This window comes from Pleurodeles waltl, chromosome 3_2 (assembly GCF_031143425.1).
Source record: "Pleurodeles waltl isolate 20211129_DDA chromosome 3_2, aPleWal1.hap1.20221129, whole genome shotgun sequence".
NCBI classification, from domain to species: domain Eukaryota; kingdom Metazoa; phylum Chordata; class Amphibia; order Caudata; family Salamandridae; genus Pleurodeles; species Pleurodeles waltl.
The window spans coordinates 154,872,861-154,895,037 of record NC_090441.1 but is presented as its reverse complement, the minus strand read 5'-3'; the positions used below and the strand labels follow the sequence as shown (position 1 = coordinate 154,895,037).

The following is a 22,177-nucleotide window of genomic DNA, read 5'->3' as shown; positions in this document are numbered from 1 at the left end:
TTATATTTTAGTGAATTAACTATAAATCGCACCCCGTCATGCACTACGCCTGACCTCATATATTACATCACTCATGACATGATAAATAGCATCATTGATGATGAAATCTCTAATATCAACCACTGTGCCCAAACCACCCCGCTAACCCCCTGGAACCCAACATCCTTACAGGCACCCGGCTACCCACTGTGCATGCCCTTAAGCTCCGCGCAGCGGGGCTTGGTCATAAGATTTGGCCTCTGGCTGGGCCGTCTGCCCAACCCGGGCACCCAATCTCTGCTGCACATAGTCTTTGGCAGTGCACAGCAGAAGTTGGCCTCTGGTCAGGCCTTGCACCCAATTCCTTGCTGGTGAATGGCCCAACTGGCGACCAGTCCCCTGTATCCAAGTTTTAGCCTAGCGCAGCAGTTGGTTGGCCTCGTGCCCAGCCCGCTGCATATAACTAACTTCCACTTTTCAAAGCTTACAGAATATTTTTTTGTTATTCTTCTGTACCAGTACCGTGGGAACTTCACTAGATACAACAGTACCGGGTGCGGTACCTGCGGACCTAAAATATATTTTTCTATATTTTTGACTTAAGGTAGGGTAGCTTTGTCCCTGGGTCTTGAAATGGCAGCCACAACATTTTCTTCTGTCTTGTGACTAACCAGTCAGATCACTCAGTACCGCAGTACCTGTATCGGTACCACAGCTCCCTTCATAAGGGCCTATTGCTTAAACTCTTTTCTATTTTTAGGTATTTTATGAATACTGTGGGACTCAGATGGGCCTTACTGTGCAGCTATCTACAACTTTTTCTGAGGGTTAACCCATGCACGTCCATCTCAAAACATTCTCTAAATGCTATTTTCTCAAAAACTGATTTACACCAAATTATAACAAGCATTGGCAAAGCCAGTAGGTCTCGCCTCTTCAACCAAATGGCTTAGCAGTGTTTTTTGCTCGTGGTCTATAATTACAGCAAAAATAACAAATTATTGGAAAAGAGTGTGACGATCAGTGTGCTAATGTCATATGTACACATCATGACACTATGATGGCCAAGTAGGATAAGGTATGTATGCTTACATCACCGTGCATGCACACTTATACTGTATGACATGGCCACCGTTTTAATTATTAATTTATTTACTGTTACAATATAGTGGGCTCAACTTGGAGGGTAGATAAATAAAATAAAAAAAGTAAGCATTTTAAAAGGTGCACAAAAAACAAACACTGTTGAAAACAGAGAGTATCATCCAGCAAACGAGAGCTGCCAGGCAATCCAAAAATATGAAAATATGTTTTTTAAGGACTGATAGGAGGACAGCAATGGAGGGGTGGGTGGGAGGAGAGTAAATGGTTGGGATCAATGGGTAGGGGAAGGGTAACAACAGAGGAGCTTGAGGCAGCAGAATAATTAGAGAGCACAAACAAACAGGGTGGGGTAGCAAGCAATGGACAAGCTGTGCATGGTAGAGGAGGGGCAACATGCAGTATCCGATGAGGGGGCTCCATTTCAAGCTGAGAGCAGCAAGCGAGAAAGAGAGCAAGAAAACACATGCCTTCTAATGGAGCGCTATAGAAAAAAAGTAGTTCCCTAAGAGTGAGGAGCAGGAGGTTACAGGTTGTACAGTCGAAATAAAGGTAAAAAACCTGTGGCCCAGTAGATAGAAAAACACAAGCATTGGCAAATTCAACAGGTCTCCCCCATGCAAGAGCTACTGGCTTTGCCAGTGTGTTTTAGCCATGTTGTCAGTTCTCTTATCCAGAAGGTTTTCCAGAGTTGTGTCTTTCGACATCTTTCCAAATGCAGAGGCTTTTGGCAGACCAACTACACTGGTTAAACCTTTATTGTTGCCGAAACGTTTGTGTTCGACTCCTAGCCTGCTGTATTCTCTCTGTGGGCTTTTAACCACACCCACTGCATGCCCATCAGTTTCATTGGTTCGTGGACTTGCCTTTTAAAAATTGTGAAAGGCATGAATACTTCATTGCCTTTTCCGGTGTTTAGCCCTCCTCGAGAGCAGCGGCCAACTACTGAAAACATATGAGGTTCCATGTTTTCTGCATGGTTTCTGGACTACTCTTTCTTTTTTTTTCCTACGCAGTGCGATCGCGCTGGGCAGTAGCCGAGCCTTTTGCATGACATCGACCCTGTTACAATGGATAATTGCATAACTGCCGATACGTTTTACTGCGAGCAATCTTCTGTTCCTTTTGTGTGCTCCTTCACGCTCATGGCGGGGTGCTTTAAATTGGCTTGCTTTTGTAAAACTGTGTTACTTTTCATTTTCAATTTATCTGGCAAGAAAAGTCTGGTTAGGACTTTAGAATGCTAATAGCTCTAACTCGAGTAAACATCAATACCTTGTAATGGTTCACCAGTAGCATTAGAATTTCAGTTTTTTTCATTTTACGCACAATTGCAGTAGTCTCCACTGGTGCCTTATTGTAAGCCACAGTGACCTCCCACGGTGCCTCACTGAAAATACCAACAACTCTCTTGGTGGGCCTTTGTAAGCGAAAGGTCCTCAATACGAGTTCAGGGTTAAAATCCGATCCCTGTGCAAAAACGTGTTTACGCAGGAATCAGAATTATGTGGTAATTATCACACGATCGTAGTTTTCCCCTGATAAATCTCGGCAGGGCAAACTTGCCACAATTTATCAGGGGAAATGGACCTGAAAAAGCGAAACGTGAACTTCAGTGTGTTAAAAACAATAACGCATGTTGTATACTTCATTTTCCTGCTACATATATTTCGAATAAGAGGTACTTACAACATGTGGTGAATACCTCACCCTGGGCCTGGGGTAATGGTGGTTTCTAGCACCTCGCTGGGGCCCTCTTGTTTCCCAGCTCTTCACTGTAAACACCAATTCTGCAGCTGTTTTCGAGGCAAGCACAGTTCCGCAGCCCACTTCCCATGCTTGTTACAGGGTGCAGGCGCATGCGCATGCCTGTCTGGTGCCGAGAAGTGTCAGTGCTCTGAGGTACCTGCCCTCGTCAAGGGTACTGGAGGTCTGTGCCACTTGTGAGAGTGACTAACATTGCATAAAGTGCATTGGCGCGCACACAACACTCCCCAGGTCTCCAAGCCAGACAGACAACAAGTCCTCAGTCTATGCTCTGCCAAGTTTGTCTCCTGAGGAGGCCTCTCGCCCAAGAGGAAGAGCTTTCCGGTAGACTTTTATGGAAGAAAAGGAAGTCATGGAACAAATTCTGAAAGCATGGCAAGGAGCCTGCCCTGTTGGACTGCCGGTAGCATACTGAAGCCTTGCCCGACGCACAACTAACAACCCAGTGCATACCAGACCAGCCAAAGCACTGATACACTGAGGGCTTCATTACGAGTCTGGCGGTCCGCCACCAAAGCAGCAGTCTGGCCTCCATATTATGACCATGGCGGAGCTGCCACGGTCTGACCAGCGGCACTGCCAGGTTTCTGCCGGTCGACAGCCTGGCGGCGCTGGCAGTCTTAATCCACCAGGGCAGCTTCCAGATTACAAGTCCCCTCTCTGCCAGCTTCGTACAGGGGCCCCCATGGACAGCCCCATCCCGCTTTTTACTGGCTGAATTACAGGCAGTGAAAAGCGCAACATTGCCTTCGGCTAGATTGCGAGCCTGCATCAATGTTGTGGCCTGGGCCAGCGGGAGACTCTTAATAGGGCCAGCGTCCGAAAAATAAGAGTGGCGGTTTTCCGTCCGAAACAGTTTGCCGCCCGCCAAACTCATATTGAAGGCCTGAATATTTAATGAACTGGAGAGGAAGTCACGCTGGCCTGAAAGTTACAATTTCCTGTCCATGCTAGAGTTAAACGTCAGAGTTGGTAAAAGCTATCATTATTGCGCCAGGGAGACGTGAAACCGGTAAACATGCAGAGCCCCACCATGTGCATTCTCTTCCTGCTTATCACTCTCTACGAGTTCTTTAATTGGGAATGGTTATGCTGGGTAAGAAGTACTGCTTTAATTTGAAATCGAGAGTGCAAGCACTTCGCAACCCCAGTGCAATACTTTAAATAGGGCAGAAGTTGCAGTCTCAGTAGCAAAGAACTAATATGGGCTAGAGAGCGCCTGTTCCTATATTTCCATGTAAAGCATTGCCTCTGCCCGCGTACAAGTGCCTTTTGTGTGTATCTCCCGGCCATGCAGGAAGAGGATGTCCTGTTGTTTAATATCTAGTTGGCATTAAGAGAAGATTCTCTCTACATTAATTCCCCTCTCCCTGTGCATAACAAGGCACAATAACTGAAGATCCTCACTGCATGTATGTTGTTAAGCAACTCCGGTTCCTCCCGCGTCACTCTGGCCACATGAGCTACATCTTCCATGTGTGTTCCTACTCCCTTTGGATTTTCTACCAATCCTCATTTTGCATTTGCTTCCCACACAACTCTACACTTCTAGCTAAATACCCCTCTTAACCCCTTTGATGTGTGTGCCCAACAGATCAAATGCTTCAGAAATGTACTTGTCCAATTTGGTGCCAAGCAGTGAGGTAGCACATTATGGTAGTGGTAGTATTGTGATCATACCAGAGTGTTGATAAGACCTGCTCATATTGTGGCATGGTTTGGATTATACCAAGGCTTTGTTACCTCACTTTTCCAACAATACCAGGCAGTGAACATACAAGAGCTCACCTGTTTGGATATTTGAATTCTCTGTGCATGAGGAGGCACTGTTTATAGGTTGGGCCTGTTTAAACCAGCTTTCTCATCACAATAGGGCTCAGAATATGTCAGAACTTTCTTTCTCCACGAATTATGATTATAACAGAGTTTTAAGTGTGTCAGTGCTCTAATTATGCCCTTGGTCCATTTTTAGGTCAAGCGTGCAAGTGCGTGCTGACGTGTTGTAATCTATCTGTGGGCTTCTAACCACGCCCATCTCACGCACATCACTCGTTTATGGGCTTGCCTTTCAAAAATCCTTTGTTATCATTGGTAAATGCTTTACGTTTGTCCCTCTTTGGGGCAGTTTTGTTACCACCTTGGCCATCGACCCTGTTACATGGATAATTGCACATTTGCTAATACGTTTGACTGCGAGCAAACTTCTTTTTCCTTTTGTATCTTTCCTTCCCGCTCACGTTCATGGCGGCCATGGCTCTTTGAATTGGCTTGCTCATGTCAACTGTTTTACTTTTCATTTTCAATTTATGTGGCAAGAAAAATCCAGTTAGGAATTTACAACGCTAATAGCTCTAACTTGAGAAAATGCGAGACCCACTGGATTGCAAATGCTTGTTCCTTTTGTGTCTGTCTAATATTAAAAGTGGACGCAAGCTTTTTGTTGTAGAAGGTATCTATGGACCAGGTCAATGTTGTCTCTTTTTACTCATTATGTTCTCAGTAGGGCCAAAAGGCTCTGGTTAACGAGCGCTATACAAATACCTACATAACATCACATCACACAACATAACATTGGTCTCCTAGTGAATACATATTCCTATATGTGTTTTAGGTTGAAACAATGGGCCCGATATATATAAAATTTGGAAAAATGTATTTTTTATGTGTGCTCATTTGCTAAACTAATGTGGATAAGCATAAAATGTGCTGTGTATGCAAACTGCACGCAGGCGCCTGCCCGGGTGCAAAATCTGCATTTAGGGGCCTGCCATAAAGGGGTGCAGATTTCAGCCCGTTCACACAGCTAGACTGAAATCTGAGGCTAGTGCACCTTCTGCTCAGCTACTGCAGTCCTGACCTGGCGTGACCTCCTGCAGAAGTGGAAGAACCAAAGCAGAAATCCCCCCCGCCTGGATTGCACACCCCAAATATGGGGAGACATGTAATTGCTTTAATTTGCATAAAGAGGTTGTGTAATGGCATAGAGACCTCATGGGTGACATGATGCTAGGGCAGGACGCTGCTGACCTCAGATGACCCCATACCGCAGCATGGTACATAGATGCCACTGTATAGCCGAGCAGTGATAGTTAGTTGGTTGTACCCTATGGGCATCATCTGTGCTCATGACTTTAACTGATTGTCAAAGCCCCTATTAGACATCAGAACCTGCAGTCACATATCTGTAAAAAGACCCCCTTTGACTTAATGTCTTGTAAATATGCTTTCGTAAGTATATTGATTTCTCATTGGATACCGTGTTACCTTTGTTGATAAACTATTACATAGAAATACATTCATCTGTGACAGGTTGGCCTTGGCACTGTTGAAAGCACATGCCTAATGTGTAATTTCCACCCACAACTGCAGGGACACTCAACACAAGTCTTGCTACACCAAACTGATTCCTACCCTTTAGAAAGGAGTCAAATGAACATGGGGACAGGCATAAACATCCTGGTGAAGGCCCCTTTGAGGCTGGACCTCTGCAGTTGGCCGCAACTGCTTGAGCAATGAAGACTTCTGTCCACCATAAGTCCTAGTCCCCTTGTCCATCTGGGTAGCACATGCCCAGTACCCATTGAGGCACCTGCACTGGAGCCCCGCTTGCAGTCAACCCCTACTCTGCTGGTACATTCATGTATATGGTATATGGGGACTGTGTGCTAAGTGCTAACATTTTTGCAGCATATTTCATCTTCCACCTGAACCAGACTGTATATAATTTATCTTTGCATGTGTTTACTGTTTGCTTATGCTTTGTATGTAGAATCTGAGACATCGGTAAGATTTGCTGCAGCGCCATTAGTAGTATAGTGTATGCAGTGGTTTAGAGGATCCCACTTGCCGTCTCCCAGGGGTCATAATTATTGCCTCCTCTTCAACATCTACCTGCACCCTTTGCCGTGAGGCCCAGTTCCTTAAGTAATACCAGCTGGACCTTCACAGGCTTGCACACAGCAAACACACCTATATTCACTTGGAAAAAGAGATGGGAACTTCACCAAACATCACCAACTAAAGGATCCACAGAAACCTCTGGACTAGAGTGAGTTTCCTGTGTCTCAATGGTCTGGAAACACAGATCCTGGTGACCTGCTGCTATGATGGTAATACTGCTCCTATCCGTGAAGTCCTACTCTTTGAGACCACTCCTAGCCCTAGAAAATCAAATGCTTGTGCATTAGATTCTTCACCTTACAGGTCTACACTGCAGTTAAATGGAAAAAATGTTAAAGCTCCAAAAAGTTCTGTCACCCTTCCAACATATTCTTCTAGGGCCAGATGTAGGAAAGGATTTGCAACTCGCAAACGGCAAAAACTGCCGTTTGCGAGTTGCAAATCGCATTTTCCTATGCAGAAATGCATTCTGCGAGTCGGACCGACTCGCAAAATGCATTTCAGAATCGCAAATAGGAAGGGGTGTTCCCTTCCTATTTGCGATTCCTAGTGGTATGCAATACCATTTGCGACCGCATGTGCGGTCGCAAATGGTGTTGCAGTTACCATCCACTTCAAGTGGATGGTAACCCACTCGCAAATTGGAAGGGGTCCCCATGGGACCCCTTCCAGTTTGTGACTGGACCCAAAAACATTTTTTCAGGGCAGGGAGTGGTCCAAGGGACCACTCCCTGCCCTGAAAAAATACCGAAACTAAAGGTTTCGTTTTTTTTTTTAAGTGCAGCTCGTTTTCCTTTAAGGAAAACGGGCTACACTTAAAAACAAAAAAACTGCTTTATTTAAAGCAGTCACGAACACGGAGGTCTGCTGACTACAGCAGGCCTCCATGTTTGCGAGTGCCCATAGTCGGTATGGGGCTGCAATTTGCGACCCACCTCATGAATATTCATGAGGTGGGTCATTGCGACCCCATACCGACTCGCAGACGGTGTCTGAGACACCGTTCTGCATAACATTTTGCGAGTTGCAAATAGCGAGTCGCTATGACTCGCTATTTACAACTCGCAAAATGTTTCTTTGCTACATCTGGCCCCAAGTCCCTTGTTTGTGCCTGGTTTGATTTGGTATTTGGAGTCCAGGCAAAGTCATGTTAAGCTACTGTAGAAAATCTGGTTTTGTGTGAAAACCTACAGATGTTTTGCTGTTTCTACTGCATAACAGTAAGGGAGTGGGATCTGGCATGCTCAACACAAACCTATGCTTTATGCAAGCACCTGTGCAGATGTATAACATATCTGGGCCTAAATAAGTTCCACCACATTCACAAGGTTCTACCGTGGAGGAAATCAGAAGATGATAGGAGCTCCCTTAAGACTCTCAAACATCATGTATTTTAGATATATTCTCCAAGTGCATCTTGAAGATGGTCCAGACAGCTTCATATCTGCTTCGTTGCAAGGCACTCTCAATACTGCAGAAAGCTAATGATAATAAATTATGAAGTTATATTACTCACCTAGCTTAGCCACAGAAGGCTTGTTGGCACAGGCTATTTCGACTACTCTGGCATCAGTGAGATACAGGTAGATTACACAAATAGAAGCAAGACTGGATATCTGCAGAGCTGAGCAAGAGGTCACCAGGAAGTCTATCTCACCAGTTTCACCCTGTCTGTTACTCTCTTCTTGCACTTCTAATCCCCATCTCTAGAACCTGACTGGTCTCTGGTACGACAGAGTGTGTTGGTGAATATGTTTCCTGAATATGTAATGTTCTTTTTTCTTTTAGACTTTGTGAGGATGGTAGACACCATTAAATCGAATGGGACCAATGAGAAACTGACCACTGGAGCGGCAAAAGCTACTGCGTGGGTGCTCAGCACCACAGTAATCCTTTTGGTGTTGGTGGTTGTGACCATCTTGCTGTGTAGGAAAGGCATCTGTGGAGCATACAGGGGTAAGACTTGAGAGTTTTGAGATTCTACTTTGATGGAGACATCCTAGGAATGGGGGATGGGTTTGGGAGGTGGGGGCAAGAGTAGAACAATGGCAGTAAGACATGCTGTATGCTGGCACCCCATCAAAGAAGGCTGGGAAAAACTCTTTGGACATCATTATTCCTCAATTCCCTTCCCTCACTCCACATTCCTCACTCATCTCTCAGACTTGATTCCTCACTCATCAGTCATCCCTCCCCAACCATCACTTCTCAACCAATATTCATCACACTTCATCCCACCTTCCTCAACCATTCTCATCCATTATTCCTCACCCCATACTTTTCACTCCTCAACCTTTAACCCTCACTCCTTTTCATCACTCCTTACTCCTTTTTTCTCAGTCCTACAGGCAACCTTTCGACTAGTCTCCGTCAAGCATTATGTGATGACATTTAAAATTGACTATGCATATCGAAACAGTATCTCAAGAGAGAATAAAGGACAATAGAAGCACACTTAGAAACATCTGGACCATGCATGGCTCTTAGAAACACTGTAGGATTATGCCCCAACTTTTGAAGAGATACGCAAACTAACTCAGTTCCCTAGTGCCATTTGAGCACCATATTTAAAAAAAGACGCACAGTGGCACTAAGAACTGGCTAGCGTTTGAACAAAAGACACTAGCCAGTGCGGAGTGGCATTAGGGAAAAAGGTGCTAGTGGGCCAAAAATTACACTAGACTGATTAGATGCAAACAATCTGCACTAGTCAGCCTAGTGTCGTTTTTGGATGCATCAGCAACCAAAAAATGACTCCTGTCTAAGTATGGGCAGGAGTCATTACCACTCCCCCAATCCTCACCACAGGGGACTACTGTCCCCAGGACAACCCCAACAGACCCAGTGCCAGCCAAGGGGCCCCATGTAAGGGGCCCCCAGTGGCACACAACACACATACATGTAAACTTACCTGGAATGGGCTCCCTCCTCCAGTTGTGTCCCTATGGTGTGGGTGTGGTGATGCTGGGGGTTGGCCATCTATGTGCCCATTCCATGGTGTTTTCCCACAATAATGTGCCTAACAGCACTTTAACACCTGGTCTGACCAGGCGTTAAAATTTGGCGCTAATTGGCCTTAGCGTCATTCTTTAGGTCCGCCTCCTTAGTGTGCGTCGGTTTAGTGTCGGCAGATAAATATGGCGCTGGGGGACTAGCACTATTTTTAGGAAGGGAATGCCTACCTTCCATGTCATTGTCACAATGAGACGCAAGGTGGGTTGGCGCTTCCTAGAAATGGTGCTAACTCAGATATTTTGACACTAGACGGGTCTAGTGTTAAAATATATATATGGAGTTAAGTTAAAGCCGCTTTAATGTCAAAATAAATTACGCTAGGGTGTCGCTAACTTTCCATAAAAATGGGTCTCTATCTGTAATGAGTCTACTTAGATCTTAGACAGAATGCAGTCAGGGTCTAGGCCACTGCGTACTGCTAAGACCAGCATCATGTCACTTCTAAGTGACATACAGATAGAGGTGGACAATGGTTATTTTGGACTGCTTATCCAATTAATTGGATCTTTTGACATCTCACTGAGATGAAGATGAACAAGAAGATGGGGAGGACAAGGAAGACCTGTGAATACTATGGCAGATGTACAGGGCTCTATAACACTTTAAGGGTGGGGAAGCTGACTCACAGACCAGCAAAGAACTTGGGAGTTTGACACAAAGCCCTCCAGTATTTTAGTTTGTCATACCCATGCAGACACAATATGGTCCCCTATGCACTCTGGCAAACATGTAAACAGACCTCGAGCTCAACCCTGAAATACCAAAATGGGAACATTCACCTTTCGTGCAGGACCCCAGATAAGAAAGCCTGGCAGCGCCTTTCACCTGGGGAGGCCAGTAGGCACCTCTCTCTAAAGGAGTGAGGGAAAAGGCCTATTTCTTCCCTCCATATCTCACTAGCAACACCACCAGCCCTGTGCCTGGTGCTGTCTCAAAGAGAAATGCGCTCCGGCTGCTCCTCTTTCACACACACACGTCAGTTCCTCGCTCTGCTGCGTCATGCCTTTAAGAAGGGAGTTCCCTATGTGAGCTCAGGTGATTTTAAGGTTCATTGGAGAAAAAGGACAAAACACAGTCTTTCCAGGAAAAGCCACCCACAGGACAGCACAGATCCCCAGAGCCACAGGACAGCACAGATCCCCAGAGCCATGCCAGGAAGCTTCTGACCCATCAGTCCTTACTGCATCTCATGGGTGATCTTTCCTCATCTTTTAACATCTTAGCCAGAATTGCAACCAGCTTTTCAGTATCTGACCTGATATTCCATCACCTTATAACACTGGACATGTCTCAGTTATTCATGCCTAAATGTTACTTTGTGATACTATTGTTTCAACCTACAGCTACATTTGTGTTATAATTCTGACTGGGCAGTGCTTGGATACCCTGCTTCTTTTAATTGACAATTGCAACTAATTGTGACTAGTTGGAACTTTGGTGAGTGCTCCACATTGACCATAACAGGCCATTGTTGTCTCTGTTACCAGCTGCAAATTGTGATGTATCTTCCAGGTTATTCTCATCAAACCACTGGTTACAGTTTGCAATATACCTGAGCACCAGAGGATACTGTGTACCTCACTTACACACAGGCAGTGTTGTTAACTTTATCCACATGTCTAACTCCAGACACTGTGAACTCTTTCACAAACAGGGATGTAACACATAGGCTTCTGCAGCCCCTGTGGTACAGGGAGGGCCTGTCCTTCAGGGCCCCACAAAACGGCATGGGGTCCCCCCATTCACCCGAAGGCCAATACATATCTGTGAAATAATGGATACTCAGTGGGCCCCCTTCACATTCCGCAAAAGGGGGGGCTTCATTTTGCGTCATGCTAGTGTTCACATTCCTATACTTAGATCCATTGGTTATTAGTGGCTGTACCCCAGAGCATTCCTTAATTCTATATTTAGATCTATTTTCCGTAATTGGATCTATTGGGCATAGTTGATGGGAATCCTAAGTGGTGACCTCAAATCGTGTGGTCTTTTTCACATCTCATTTGGATCCCTTGTGTATTATTTGTCCTATATGTGATCGCTTCATTGTACCACTTCCTTTAGATGCATCGGTCACTATTGGCTTCAGAGCTCCAGGTGTGCATCTGTTGATCGCTGCCAATGGGTGACTTGTTGTTGTCTGACACTCACGCATGTTTACTTTTGTAGTTGTTAATCAAGTGGACCGTGAACTGCAGCAGAAGACAGTGGAGGATCAGAGGTAACTACGTAGTTCACCTGATTTAATTGTTTAAATGCCAGGAGTTATATGACTCAAGGGGGATTCAATCTATGTTACCTTTTTTTGTTCATGTAATATAGCAATGATACTAATGTTAAAGGGCTTCAGCGTCTCATCTGGCCGAGTAGTGCTTATCAAAACCTATCAAGTGCATATAGCTAAGTTAGTTCTATTAAAGAGGATATAGATAAACACATTAATGCAATAATAAATGTGTTATTTTTGTTGAAATTGTGAATGTCATTTTGACATACCTTTATAGTCTCTTCCATGAAGGTACTTTGATGATCAAATCCCTCTCTTAACACGCCCACTTCTTCATCAAAAGATATTTGGCAATGCATATCCACATAATATTAAGTTTTTTTTTTTTTAAATGGTTGACATAGTAACCCAGATCACTTTTTAGCTATCATTGTAACATGAAAATAGACCCATTGGGTCATAACAAATTTGGAGGATAGCAATTTCTCCAAAACATGTGTGATTGTCTGGTCATTACAAAATATTTGAAAAAAAGAAAAGAAAAAACAAAATTGACATCCGAGAAATTTGACTATCTAGGTCTTAGTGAATATTTAACGTAAATATCTAACTGGGGTCAATTAATATTGTGTTCACCCACAGACACACCTTTTACCTGTGCATTTCCCAATCAATAGCCAACCTACACAAGGCATTTCTGTCAAAGGGTTTAATCTTATTGGACCCATCAGATGAAAAGGTTTTATGTATTGACTGTAAATAGAACATTCTTACCAAATACGTATAAGAATTAAATTAAGTATAGCATATGAAATTAAAGTACAACAAAAAAACTAAGGCAAAATAAATAAATGTATGAGTAATGAAATAGACTGCCTACAGCGGGAGAACTCATTTAAAAAACATTAGCAGTGAGTGAAGACTTGCGGAACAACGATTTGATGGTGGGAATATAGAGGTTTGCCGGTTCTGCATCATTTTAAATATGTTTCTACCATTTTGCATCACTAAAAAGTTAAAAATAATAATTTTGGATCCTACCTTTAGTTATTCAAATTCTGCGTCATTAACCATACAGCTGGGGCTTATCAATGTACTTCCAAGGTTTCCAAAAATTCCTTATGCTTGCTAACCTCACTTTCTTTTCTCTGATTTTAGGACATCTTTAAACGAAGCTGGCGCGTCTGAGGTTAATGATGGGACACCTGTGGAGACTGGACCACTGCCCAAAGTGGAATGTGGGAGCAAAGCTACTTCCATCTCACTGCTCTCTCAGCACCATTGAGATTAGAGGGTTGCAAGTGCACTGCATGAAAGGGCCCTTGGGGTCTTTGGGGACAAAAGGATGATGCTAGCAGACTGCGCTGAAGGGCACTATGGAGTAGTAATACAAAAGATTATCATCCCAATGCTGTGCATAGAAGGGAGATTGAGCTGAATCCCAGATGGAGTTGAAGACAGAAGATGTCTTCCGACAAAATCAGCAAGGAACTCCTTCTCCGAGGTCCCGGGGAAATCTGGTCTCAGCAAAATGATATTTGTTTTATTTTAAAATATTGGACTATCTGATAATAATTGCAAATGCGATGGATTGTAAAGCAAAATTGTGTCTAAATGAAGTTGCCTTATTTGTTATGAGGCCCATTTTAAGCTGCACCAGCTTCATGCTCTGAGCATGCATTGGGGATTTTAAAACCTTGCATTCGAAGAAACAGGTCAGTATGCAAACTCTGTTTTCATAAATCTCTTTACATTTCATCAATATGGCCAGTGGTCCATGATAAATGACATTTATATCAAAAGGCTTAAAGCCAGATGTAGCAGTGTGACTAAAGGACAGCTTCCCTGTGCAAACGAAGACGAGGCAAAGTGCTTAAGCACTATAGATGGGAGAATGCTTTGGAGGCACGAATAGAAAGAGGACATGGCATGCAATTCCGAGCACTTGGAAGAGAGCTTCGATCAACAACCTTCTGATTGGTGAAAGTAATGAGTCAAGGGATCCCAAGAGTTCCTAGATCCTCCTTCAAGTCACTCGCATGTCAGTGATGATTACTTAGGTGCTGCACTGGGCTGAGTCATGAAATTGGCTACTTACTGACACCACGGTGAAGGTCTAACAATGCTCGGGTATTGTAGCTGTGTTCATAGCAGGCTGCTGTTTCTGCTGAAGAAGGACTGCATTCTGATAATGTAGATCTCAGTCTTTGATCACATTCATTTTGGACTGCAATGCCCAGCAAAATCACTTTCAATTCCCTTTGATTTAAGAGAATGTCCACCACTGCTTGCATGGTCAAGAGGCCACATCTGCATGATCTAGGGAGAGAATTAGATCAACTACAGTTATCCGTCCACTATGAATTTACTGGAAAACTTGGCTGGACTAATGTCGTTCTCGCCCGAGGAACCAACACAAGCACATGTCCTGCTTGCCCAGCTGCTCTCCAAATACAGATACTGGCACTCTTCTTTCTTTGAAAGGTGTGAGCAGTGGTCTCCACCATGAAAGCCAGGATCCTGGTCAAATGCTATGTGAACAGATACCAGTTGACGGAGCATGACGCAAGACTGCTATGCAATGGAATAGCCATTTTGTGCACGGCCTTCACTAAAGTGAGATTTGAAGCTCAATATCTAGTGTTGTACATCCTTGGATGAAGTGAAAGCCATTCAGAAACTTCTTGTTCCAATAAATATATTTGTTCATGTTTCAGTGTTGAGATTCAGTGTTCCCTATGTCAATCAGTCAGTTTTTGTAAAGCGCGACTACTCACCTGTGAGGGTCTCCAGGCGCTGGGGGCTGTCTTGGCTGTGGCTTTCTGTAGAGAGAAGCCAACGGAGGACAGGACCTTTTGTAAAGCTTCTGTTCTGGTGAGAGGTTGCGCTGATCCTTGAAGAGTTTCCTCACTCTGGCACTAGTCGGTGGAGCTCTGCATGGTGACTCAAGGGTTTGGAGCTGATTTAGAGGGCTGAGGAAAAGTATGGATAGAACAGGGGAAATACGCTTTTATGTTTTTGTTTTTTTGGACAGTCTTTCACAGAGAATCAGTACTACTATCTGTGGCTGCATGATAAAGTATACTGTGTGGTTTCCTCTGTTTTATGGCAATTGGCCTCCATCCTAAGCCATTCCAAATCATACCGTCTACGCTCCGAACTATGCTCTTCTCCCCTTCTGAGTCTTTACCTATGTCTTGTAAAAGGCTACAGCTCAGCCACTGTGGAACAAGTCTTGTGCCTCAAGTAGAATTGACTTTCACTGTATTCCTAAAACCCTTATAGAAATACACTGAACACATTAATATTTCATTTGAACATGTTGCAAAGATCTTCTGCTAAAATAATTCTTCAGTAATGATATCCAGAGTACAGAATTACCCCAAAACCTTATATCACTAACAGAGGTATAACTTTAGTAGTTGTATGTTTCAATTAAAGAACTGCAAAAGCAACAAGTGTGAGTTTCAGGGCTTGCAAACTACCTCTAATTCATTGTACCTGCCTGCTCCTTTGATATTTACTACTGGTTGTTGATCAAATTGATACATTAGGGGGGCAGTTTTGACAACTTTGTTTTACTCAAGAGGTAAAATATATAATGTGATTCCTTCAAGCGGTCTTGTCAAATAAATGCAAATCCCCTTTTACTTAATTATACACTGTAACTGTTTTAGCAAATATGTAGACTTATTTAATCTATAACTGTGAAAACACATTCTCCCTTTTTGTGCCAACTCCCACTGTGATGTATTTTGCTTTTTGATGAAAAGTCTGGTCAGGCCATCTTAGTTGATCGGGCTTTGTCCCAAAACATATTGGTGTCTGCACTAATCAGTCTCCTGAAACATCCCCTTGACGAAAAATTGACTCAGAATGGATTTGCACCACTTTGTATGGCTTTCACCACCAGGGCTGGCCTTAGCACTGGAGGCGGCCGGTGTGACAATGTTTCTTGCCGCCCCCCAATGACTGCCTCCGCCACAGACTTCCTCACTACCATCCTTTAACAGTGCCCATCATGTCTCCATAACCACTCTCTCTCAAATGCATTTAATTAGTTTTATAGCATCACTAATAACAGTGTAGGGTGAGAATCAATCATCGGTGTGTAAATCAGTGTATAGGAAATGTTACGTAAGACACAGGACTACAAGTTGTAGGAGTCATATGTCATCCATACTGGTAGACTATACAGTTTAAGAGTGCTTGGCCTGGAAGGGTGTGGCCAAGGTGTCAAGATGTGGGATGCACATCCGTCTCAATTCATGTCCTCATAAGGGGATATTTTGGGCATCCTTGAACCCCTCAGACTATGGGACTGCAGCTGTCAAACTTGAAGTGCTGGAAGAACCGCAGCCGCTCATGGGCAGCTGCTCCCGATGCGCAGCTCGCTCCATGACAAGATGGTGGCTGCCAACCGAGCGGCCCGGAGGGCCTGAATTGCGACTGCCGTGACTGATGGGAGTAAAACGAGGGCCTGGGGTGGCCGCACGGTGCACTGCGAGACCTATAGGTGCAGTGGTGAGTCCCCTCCCTGGTGGCCCCATCCCCTAGTCGTCGGTCCTACATCTGAACGTACGGGTCCCATGCGGGGGGAGGGGGCTGAACACGAGGAGGAGGCACTGATTGGGGTGTGTGGTGTTGGGTAGGAGGAAGCATTCTAGGGCGCTGACACAAGGTGGGACCTGGGCCCAAGGGCCCATAAGGTAGCAGCCCAGGGCCTGGGTCTCCCCCGTCCCTCCACTTGATGGACAGCCGGATATTGAAGGAGCAGGGCGGGAATGCGCTGGGACTGGCCTGGCTGGGGGGACATAAAGGCAGACACTGCGAATTGAAGCGCAGATCAACAGTGGATTCCTGCACACTTGAGGAGTTCATTGAGTGCTGCACCTGGGATCATACTTCACTGACCAACAACCGGGACTGGCTTAGGGGTGTGAGACCCCCCTAGGAGGAAGGTCTCAGAATGGGGTGACGGTGCCAGGCCGGAGATGCAGTGCCCCCCCTGGGTGCTTGAACCTGGGGCCCTGGGTTTCGGCCCCGGGCCTGCGAGGCCCTCCATGTTTGGACCTGAGGGCCTGGATTCGTCATGAATAGCCCACCCTGGACACAGTGGAGATGAGCTGCAATAAATAAGAAAGGACAAAAGAGCGGTCTGAAAGGGGCCCGATCGGAGGCTGCGCACATCGGAACTCCACCACCAGGGCAAAGATGCTGAAAAACGGTCACAACGTAACAATGTACGCATAATTGGCATCTCCAAAGGTATGGAGACCTAGCCCATGAATGACTATCTAGAAAACTGGTTCAAAACTTGGATGCCTTCGACCCACCTGTCGCCCTGGTTTGCAATCGAATAGACCCATAGGGTGTTGACTAAGAGGCCCCCACCTGGTGCTGCACCCAGACCAGTAATTGTTCATTTTTTCAACTTTCAAGACAGGGATGCAGTCTTACAATAGGCCCGAACCGGCGACAATCTCCTATGCTGAAATGCTAAAGTCCTTCTTTTCCTGGAATACACCAAAGAGGTTTAACAACATTGCAGGTCAAACCTTGAAGTTAAACAAGGTTTCCGGCCCGTCTCAGAGTGGAGGACGGAGACAAGTCGTGTTTTTTTGAGACACAGGCATCCTCATGGGAATGGCTCACGGAGGGGCGTCCGCTGACCCGCCCTTGGCGGAACCCCCCTCTCCCACAGCCAGAATGGACATACATCGTGCTGGGATGAGGCCCAAGAGCCAAAAGAAACACACCCATTCTTGGAGATGTGGGTTATCCCATCGTGACCCATGTGGATCTCTGCCATCGAGCTCCCGGTGTCCAAGCCCAACAGTGGAGCTATGTCTGCAGCGGCTCTGAACTCTGCGTTGGAGACACCTGCGGAGAAGCTCTCCCCTGATAGGATAAACTTGAGTAGTGACACTAATCTATCTCAGAGTCCCATACTTTGACATGTTTGTTAAGCCCAGGTTCTGGGTGCTTTGAAACACACTGTATGAGTACTCCCAATGTTAGGGAGAATTTGTGCAATGGGATCCTAAGATCTGGAGGGGTCAGCCAACATCCATTCATTTGAGGTTATGATTTTTACAGAGGTTATTCTATATAAGGGCAACAGATGCTTCTTGGGGAGGAAGTATGGGGAGGGGAGGAAGTTGGGGGGAATGAAAGCAAGTTGTAGGGAAAGTTAACATTTCAGTTGGTTTGGGTACTGATTCAATACCTCTTTGTTGCACTTTTAATGCGTCCAGGCACACATTCACAAGGGATAGACGCTAGATACTGGCGCTTTTCTACTCCAGACGGGTCCTAAACATGACACATACAGAAGGGGTAACGTTGAGAGATGGACCTCTCTCCCGAATTGACACATTAATTTGCGAGATCAAAGGATGGGTCCCATACGGGTACTATCATGGAATGTTAATGGTCTCCTACATAAAGAGAAACGCACGGCCATGCTTGCCTTTGCCCACCGCCACCAGCCAGAGGTACTTCTGCTCCAAGAAATTATAAGATATATCATGCAGGGATTACCCGAGGATCCAGGTGAGTGGCGATTCTCCTGAGATGCACATTTCCCATTGTGGTTGATCGGGTAGAGAGAGAGATGGACAGGGACAATTTGTGACACTGACGGGTACACTGGAGGGGAGTGCAATCAGTCTGGTAAGTGCATATTCCCCTCCAGTGGCCCAACAACTTTTTTTAAGGGAACTCTCCAGGGTCATATTGAGCTTACCCCAGGGGTTGACACTGATAGGAGGAGATTTTAATGCAGACCCAGACCCTGTAAATGACACGTCGGGCCCCACTTCTGCATCCCGATGTGGGGTGTCACGTCAGCTCTCAGATTGGTTGACTTCCTTAGCAATTTGTGATGTCTGGAGGATCTGGAACCCGAATAATCGATAATTCACTCACACTTTAGCTGCACATCACATACAGTCTAGAATAGATCTCATCCTGATGCCAGCCACAGACTGTGGCACCCTTTCTCATATACAAATTCTCCCAAGAGGTATATCTGACCATGCTCCCATTCTTCTAACTCTGGGATCTACTAGGATGGGGATTCACCCCATGTGGCGACTCAATGCCTGGCACTTACAAAATAAACCTTGCACCCAATTTCTGCAGACCGAACTGCAAGCATACTTCAACAGGAATGAAGGCTCAGTCTCGTCTTCGGGAGTCCTCTGGGCTGCCAGTAAGACAGTGATATGGGGTCTTGTCAAAATCGTTATATGCTCGCAGGAGCGGACACATATGGAGCAAATCGCACAATAGGAAACCTGAGCTCTCCGGCCCGAACAGTCCTTAATAGCCCAACCCTCTGAAACAGCCTTTTGCCAATTGGCACTGCTGCGGGAGGAAATACGTGACCACTCGATGGAAGCAGCAAAGTATCTCTGACGAGCCTCCATGGCCTGAGTATATGGCTGTGGGGACAAGAATGGGAAGCTGCTCTATTGGTTGGTTTCCCATCAACAACTATCCCGTATTGTGCCCGTAGTTGTAGATACGGACGGTAGACAGGTGACTGCGCTCCCTGAGGTGGCTGAAACATGTGCTAAGTACTTTCAGTCGCTCTATGCAGTGTCCCCTGCGGTTGGGCTCTAATACTCGACTCAGTTTCCCGCTATTGTCTCCACCAGTGAAATACGCCCTAGACAAGCCTATCACATCTGAAGAAGTAGCAATGGCGATCCCCTCTCTCGCCTCTGGAAAAACTCCAGGCCCTGGCGGCTTCCCAGCCGAATATTATCTGGCGTGTAGGGAGATACTAACGCCTAGACTGCTCTCCTTGATTAGCGGGGTGGACCGCACGGGCACCTTCCCACCTGGAGTAGACACATCAATCATAGTGATTATTCCAAAGACCCAACCCCACTCCCAGTTCTGTGCAGACTATCATCCTATTTCATTTATTAATGGAGGCGTTAAAATCTATGCTACAATTTTGGCTACTCGCCTTAAGAGAGTGCTCCCTCTTTTAATACATCCAGACCAATGTAGGTTTGTGGCTAATCGAGGAACGCAACACTGCGTACGTCGACTCCAGATGGCCCTGGCCCACCAGTCTCACCTGCCTTGGGGTATAGTACTACTATTTGTTGATTTTGAGAAGGCATTTGACTCGGTGGACTGGAACTACTTACAACTGGTTTGAAGGCGAGACGGAATGGGTTGCAGGTTCCGCAAGCTAGTCCAAGCACCCTACATTAACCCCACGGCCCAGGTTAATAGTATCCTTTCCGGCTCATTTTCCATTAGCCGGGTAACCCGTCAGGGCTGCCCCCGTCCCTTCTTCTCTTTGCCCTGGCTATAGAGCCACTGGCGCAGCCGGTCAGAGACGATTGTCTTTTTAAAGGATGGAAAGGGACACAGATTACAAGGACTGTATAGCATTATATGCGGACGATGTCCTTCTTTATATGGCAGACCCTGTCACCTCAGGCCCGCACAGTCTCAAACGCCTATAACTGTGTGAAGAGGCCTCAGGTCTCCAAATGAACCCCTCTAATACCATTTTGGTCCCCCGGCACCATTATGAGACTGCTTTGACTGGCAAGAGGTGGTACGAATCCAGAGGCTTAGCTTTAAATATCTGGGCATCTGGGTGGCGCTCCTCCCCGAGATGACCTGGTCCTTAATTCTCCAACCACTGACTCGATGAGCCAACGCAGATCTGCTGAGATGGCGGTCCCTCCCATTAAATGTGATGGGTCGCATAGCGCTCATTAAGATGATGAGCCTCCCAAGATTTCTATACATCTTCCAGAGTATATTGACTCCAATGACACGTCCATGGTTTAGATTTTGGCATCCAGGTTACTCTGTCACAACGGTGATGGATATCTCGTCTGCCGAATTTTAAATCCCATAGGTAATCATGGGATTTATATTTCGGTGGATAGGATATCTCTCACCCCTGTGATGGAGTAACACGTCCCTCAAAATCTAAATCAGGCCCAAAGTCTGTAAATGCAAGTCTGAACGTCTTAATAACCTTATTCAGGTTACAGTTATTTGTTACGATTTATGAAGAAAGCTTGTCAGCAATAGAGGTCCAGGTAAGATTAGCATCACACATGATAATAGAATAAGGATATTCATTTACCACCGGCAGTTTTACTATGAGTTCTCGAAAAAAGGCTTTTGCCCCGTCAGAAGGTTATAGAATAGCTTATGACTAGATAGAGTCCAAGCTTCTAATGCTACTGTTGCTATTTACAATACTAGTAGGAATCTGGTCCACCTGGAGACTCTCATCTCCGTAAGGCAAGCCTGGGAGGTGTGGAGAACAAGCTTTAGTGACAGCAAAATACAATGTAAAGATCAAAAGGCAGGCGTACCATAAATCTCCTCTGCTTTGTCCAGACGTTAGTCCATGTAAATGGGAAATTCGTTAGGTTTACTTGTCATTTTTGCGTAGAACTATTTTAACTTAACCCTATCAGACTTAGAAAGCCAGGATATTTTGTTGTCTATTGATCACGTCAAAAGAAAGTTTGAAAGTGGACAAAGCAACACTACAAATACTATCCACTGTGAATAGTGTTGATCTCAAGAGAAGTATGTGTTTGGTAGAGGAGACTTTCTGAAAACCAGGTTATAATAGCTATACAAGATTTCTGTTGTCTACCCAGGTCCACAAATGATTTGATGTCCTCAAAGCAAAGACATTATCATTTCAGCAATGCAATGCATCTGTAGGTAGCTAGGTAACTTCTTACATACCCTTTGAGAAGCTAGAGAGCAGGATATTCCTTCTTCAGGTATTTGCCATGTAATTGGAATCAATACTTCAATTTGGCAAACATTTGATTTGGAGCCAAATGAGCAAAGTGGATTTTATTGCCACATTAGCATGCCATGCTGTGCACTGGGCCTTGATGATTAACTGTCTTTAACTTATTTTAGGCTCACAAGGGGATTTCTCACAAAATAACACTTAGAAACAGCATCCAGAAGTAAACAAGCATTTGCAATGCAATAGGTCTCACATTTGGCTAGTTAAAGCTATTGGCGTTGTAAATGCATAACTGGACTTTGTTACTACATAAATTGGTCAACCCTGCCGCATAATTTTGTGCTTTCATACCACATAATTCCAGTAGCCTTGCATATAACTAAAGTACTTCCATTTACCTTCTGCAGCACATTATCTGGGGTGCC

At 45.1% G+C, this 22,177-nt stretch overlaps 1 protein-coding gene across 1 annotated transcript in view; it reads left to right on the top strand.

Moving 5' to 3' along the window:
- The window catches only part of LOC138286610 (ICOS ligand-like), a 240,243-nt gene extending 225,543 nt beyond the window's left edge, over window positions 1-14,700 (top strand). The window contains exons 5-7 of the mRNA XM_069227041.1: window positions 8,536-8,703; window positions 11,932-11,983; window positions 13,148-14,700. Coding sequence (XP_069083142.1) covers window positions 8,536-8,703; window positions 11,932-11,983; window positions 13,148-13,274 — 347 coding nt within the window. The 3' untranslated portion in view covers window positions 13,275-14,700. The remainder of the gene's footprint in view (window positions 1-8,535; window positions 8,704-11,931; window positions 11,984-13,147) is intronic.
- The last annotated feature ends 7,477 nt before the right edge of the window (window positions 14,701-22,177 follow it).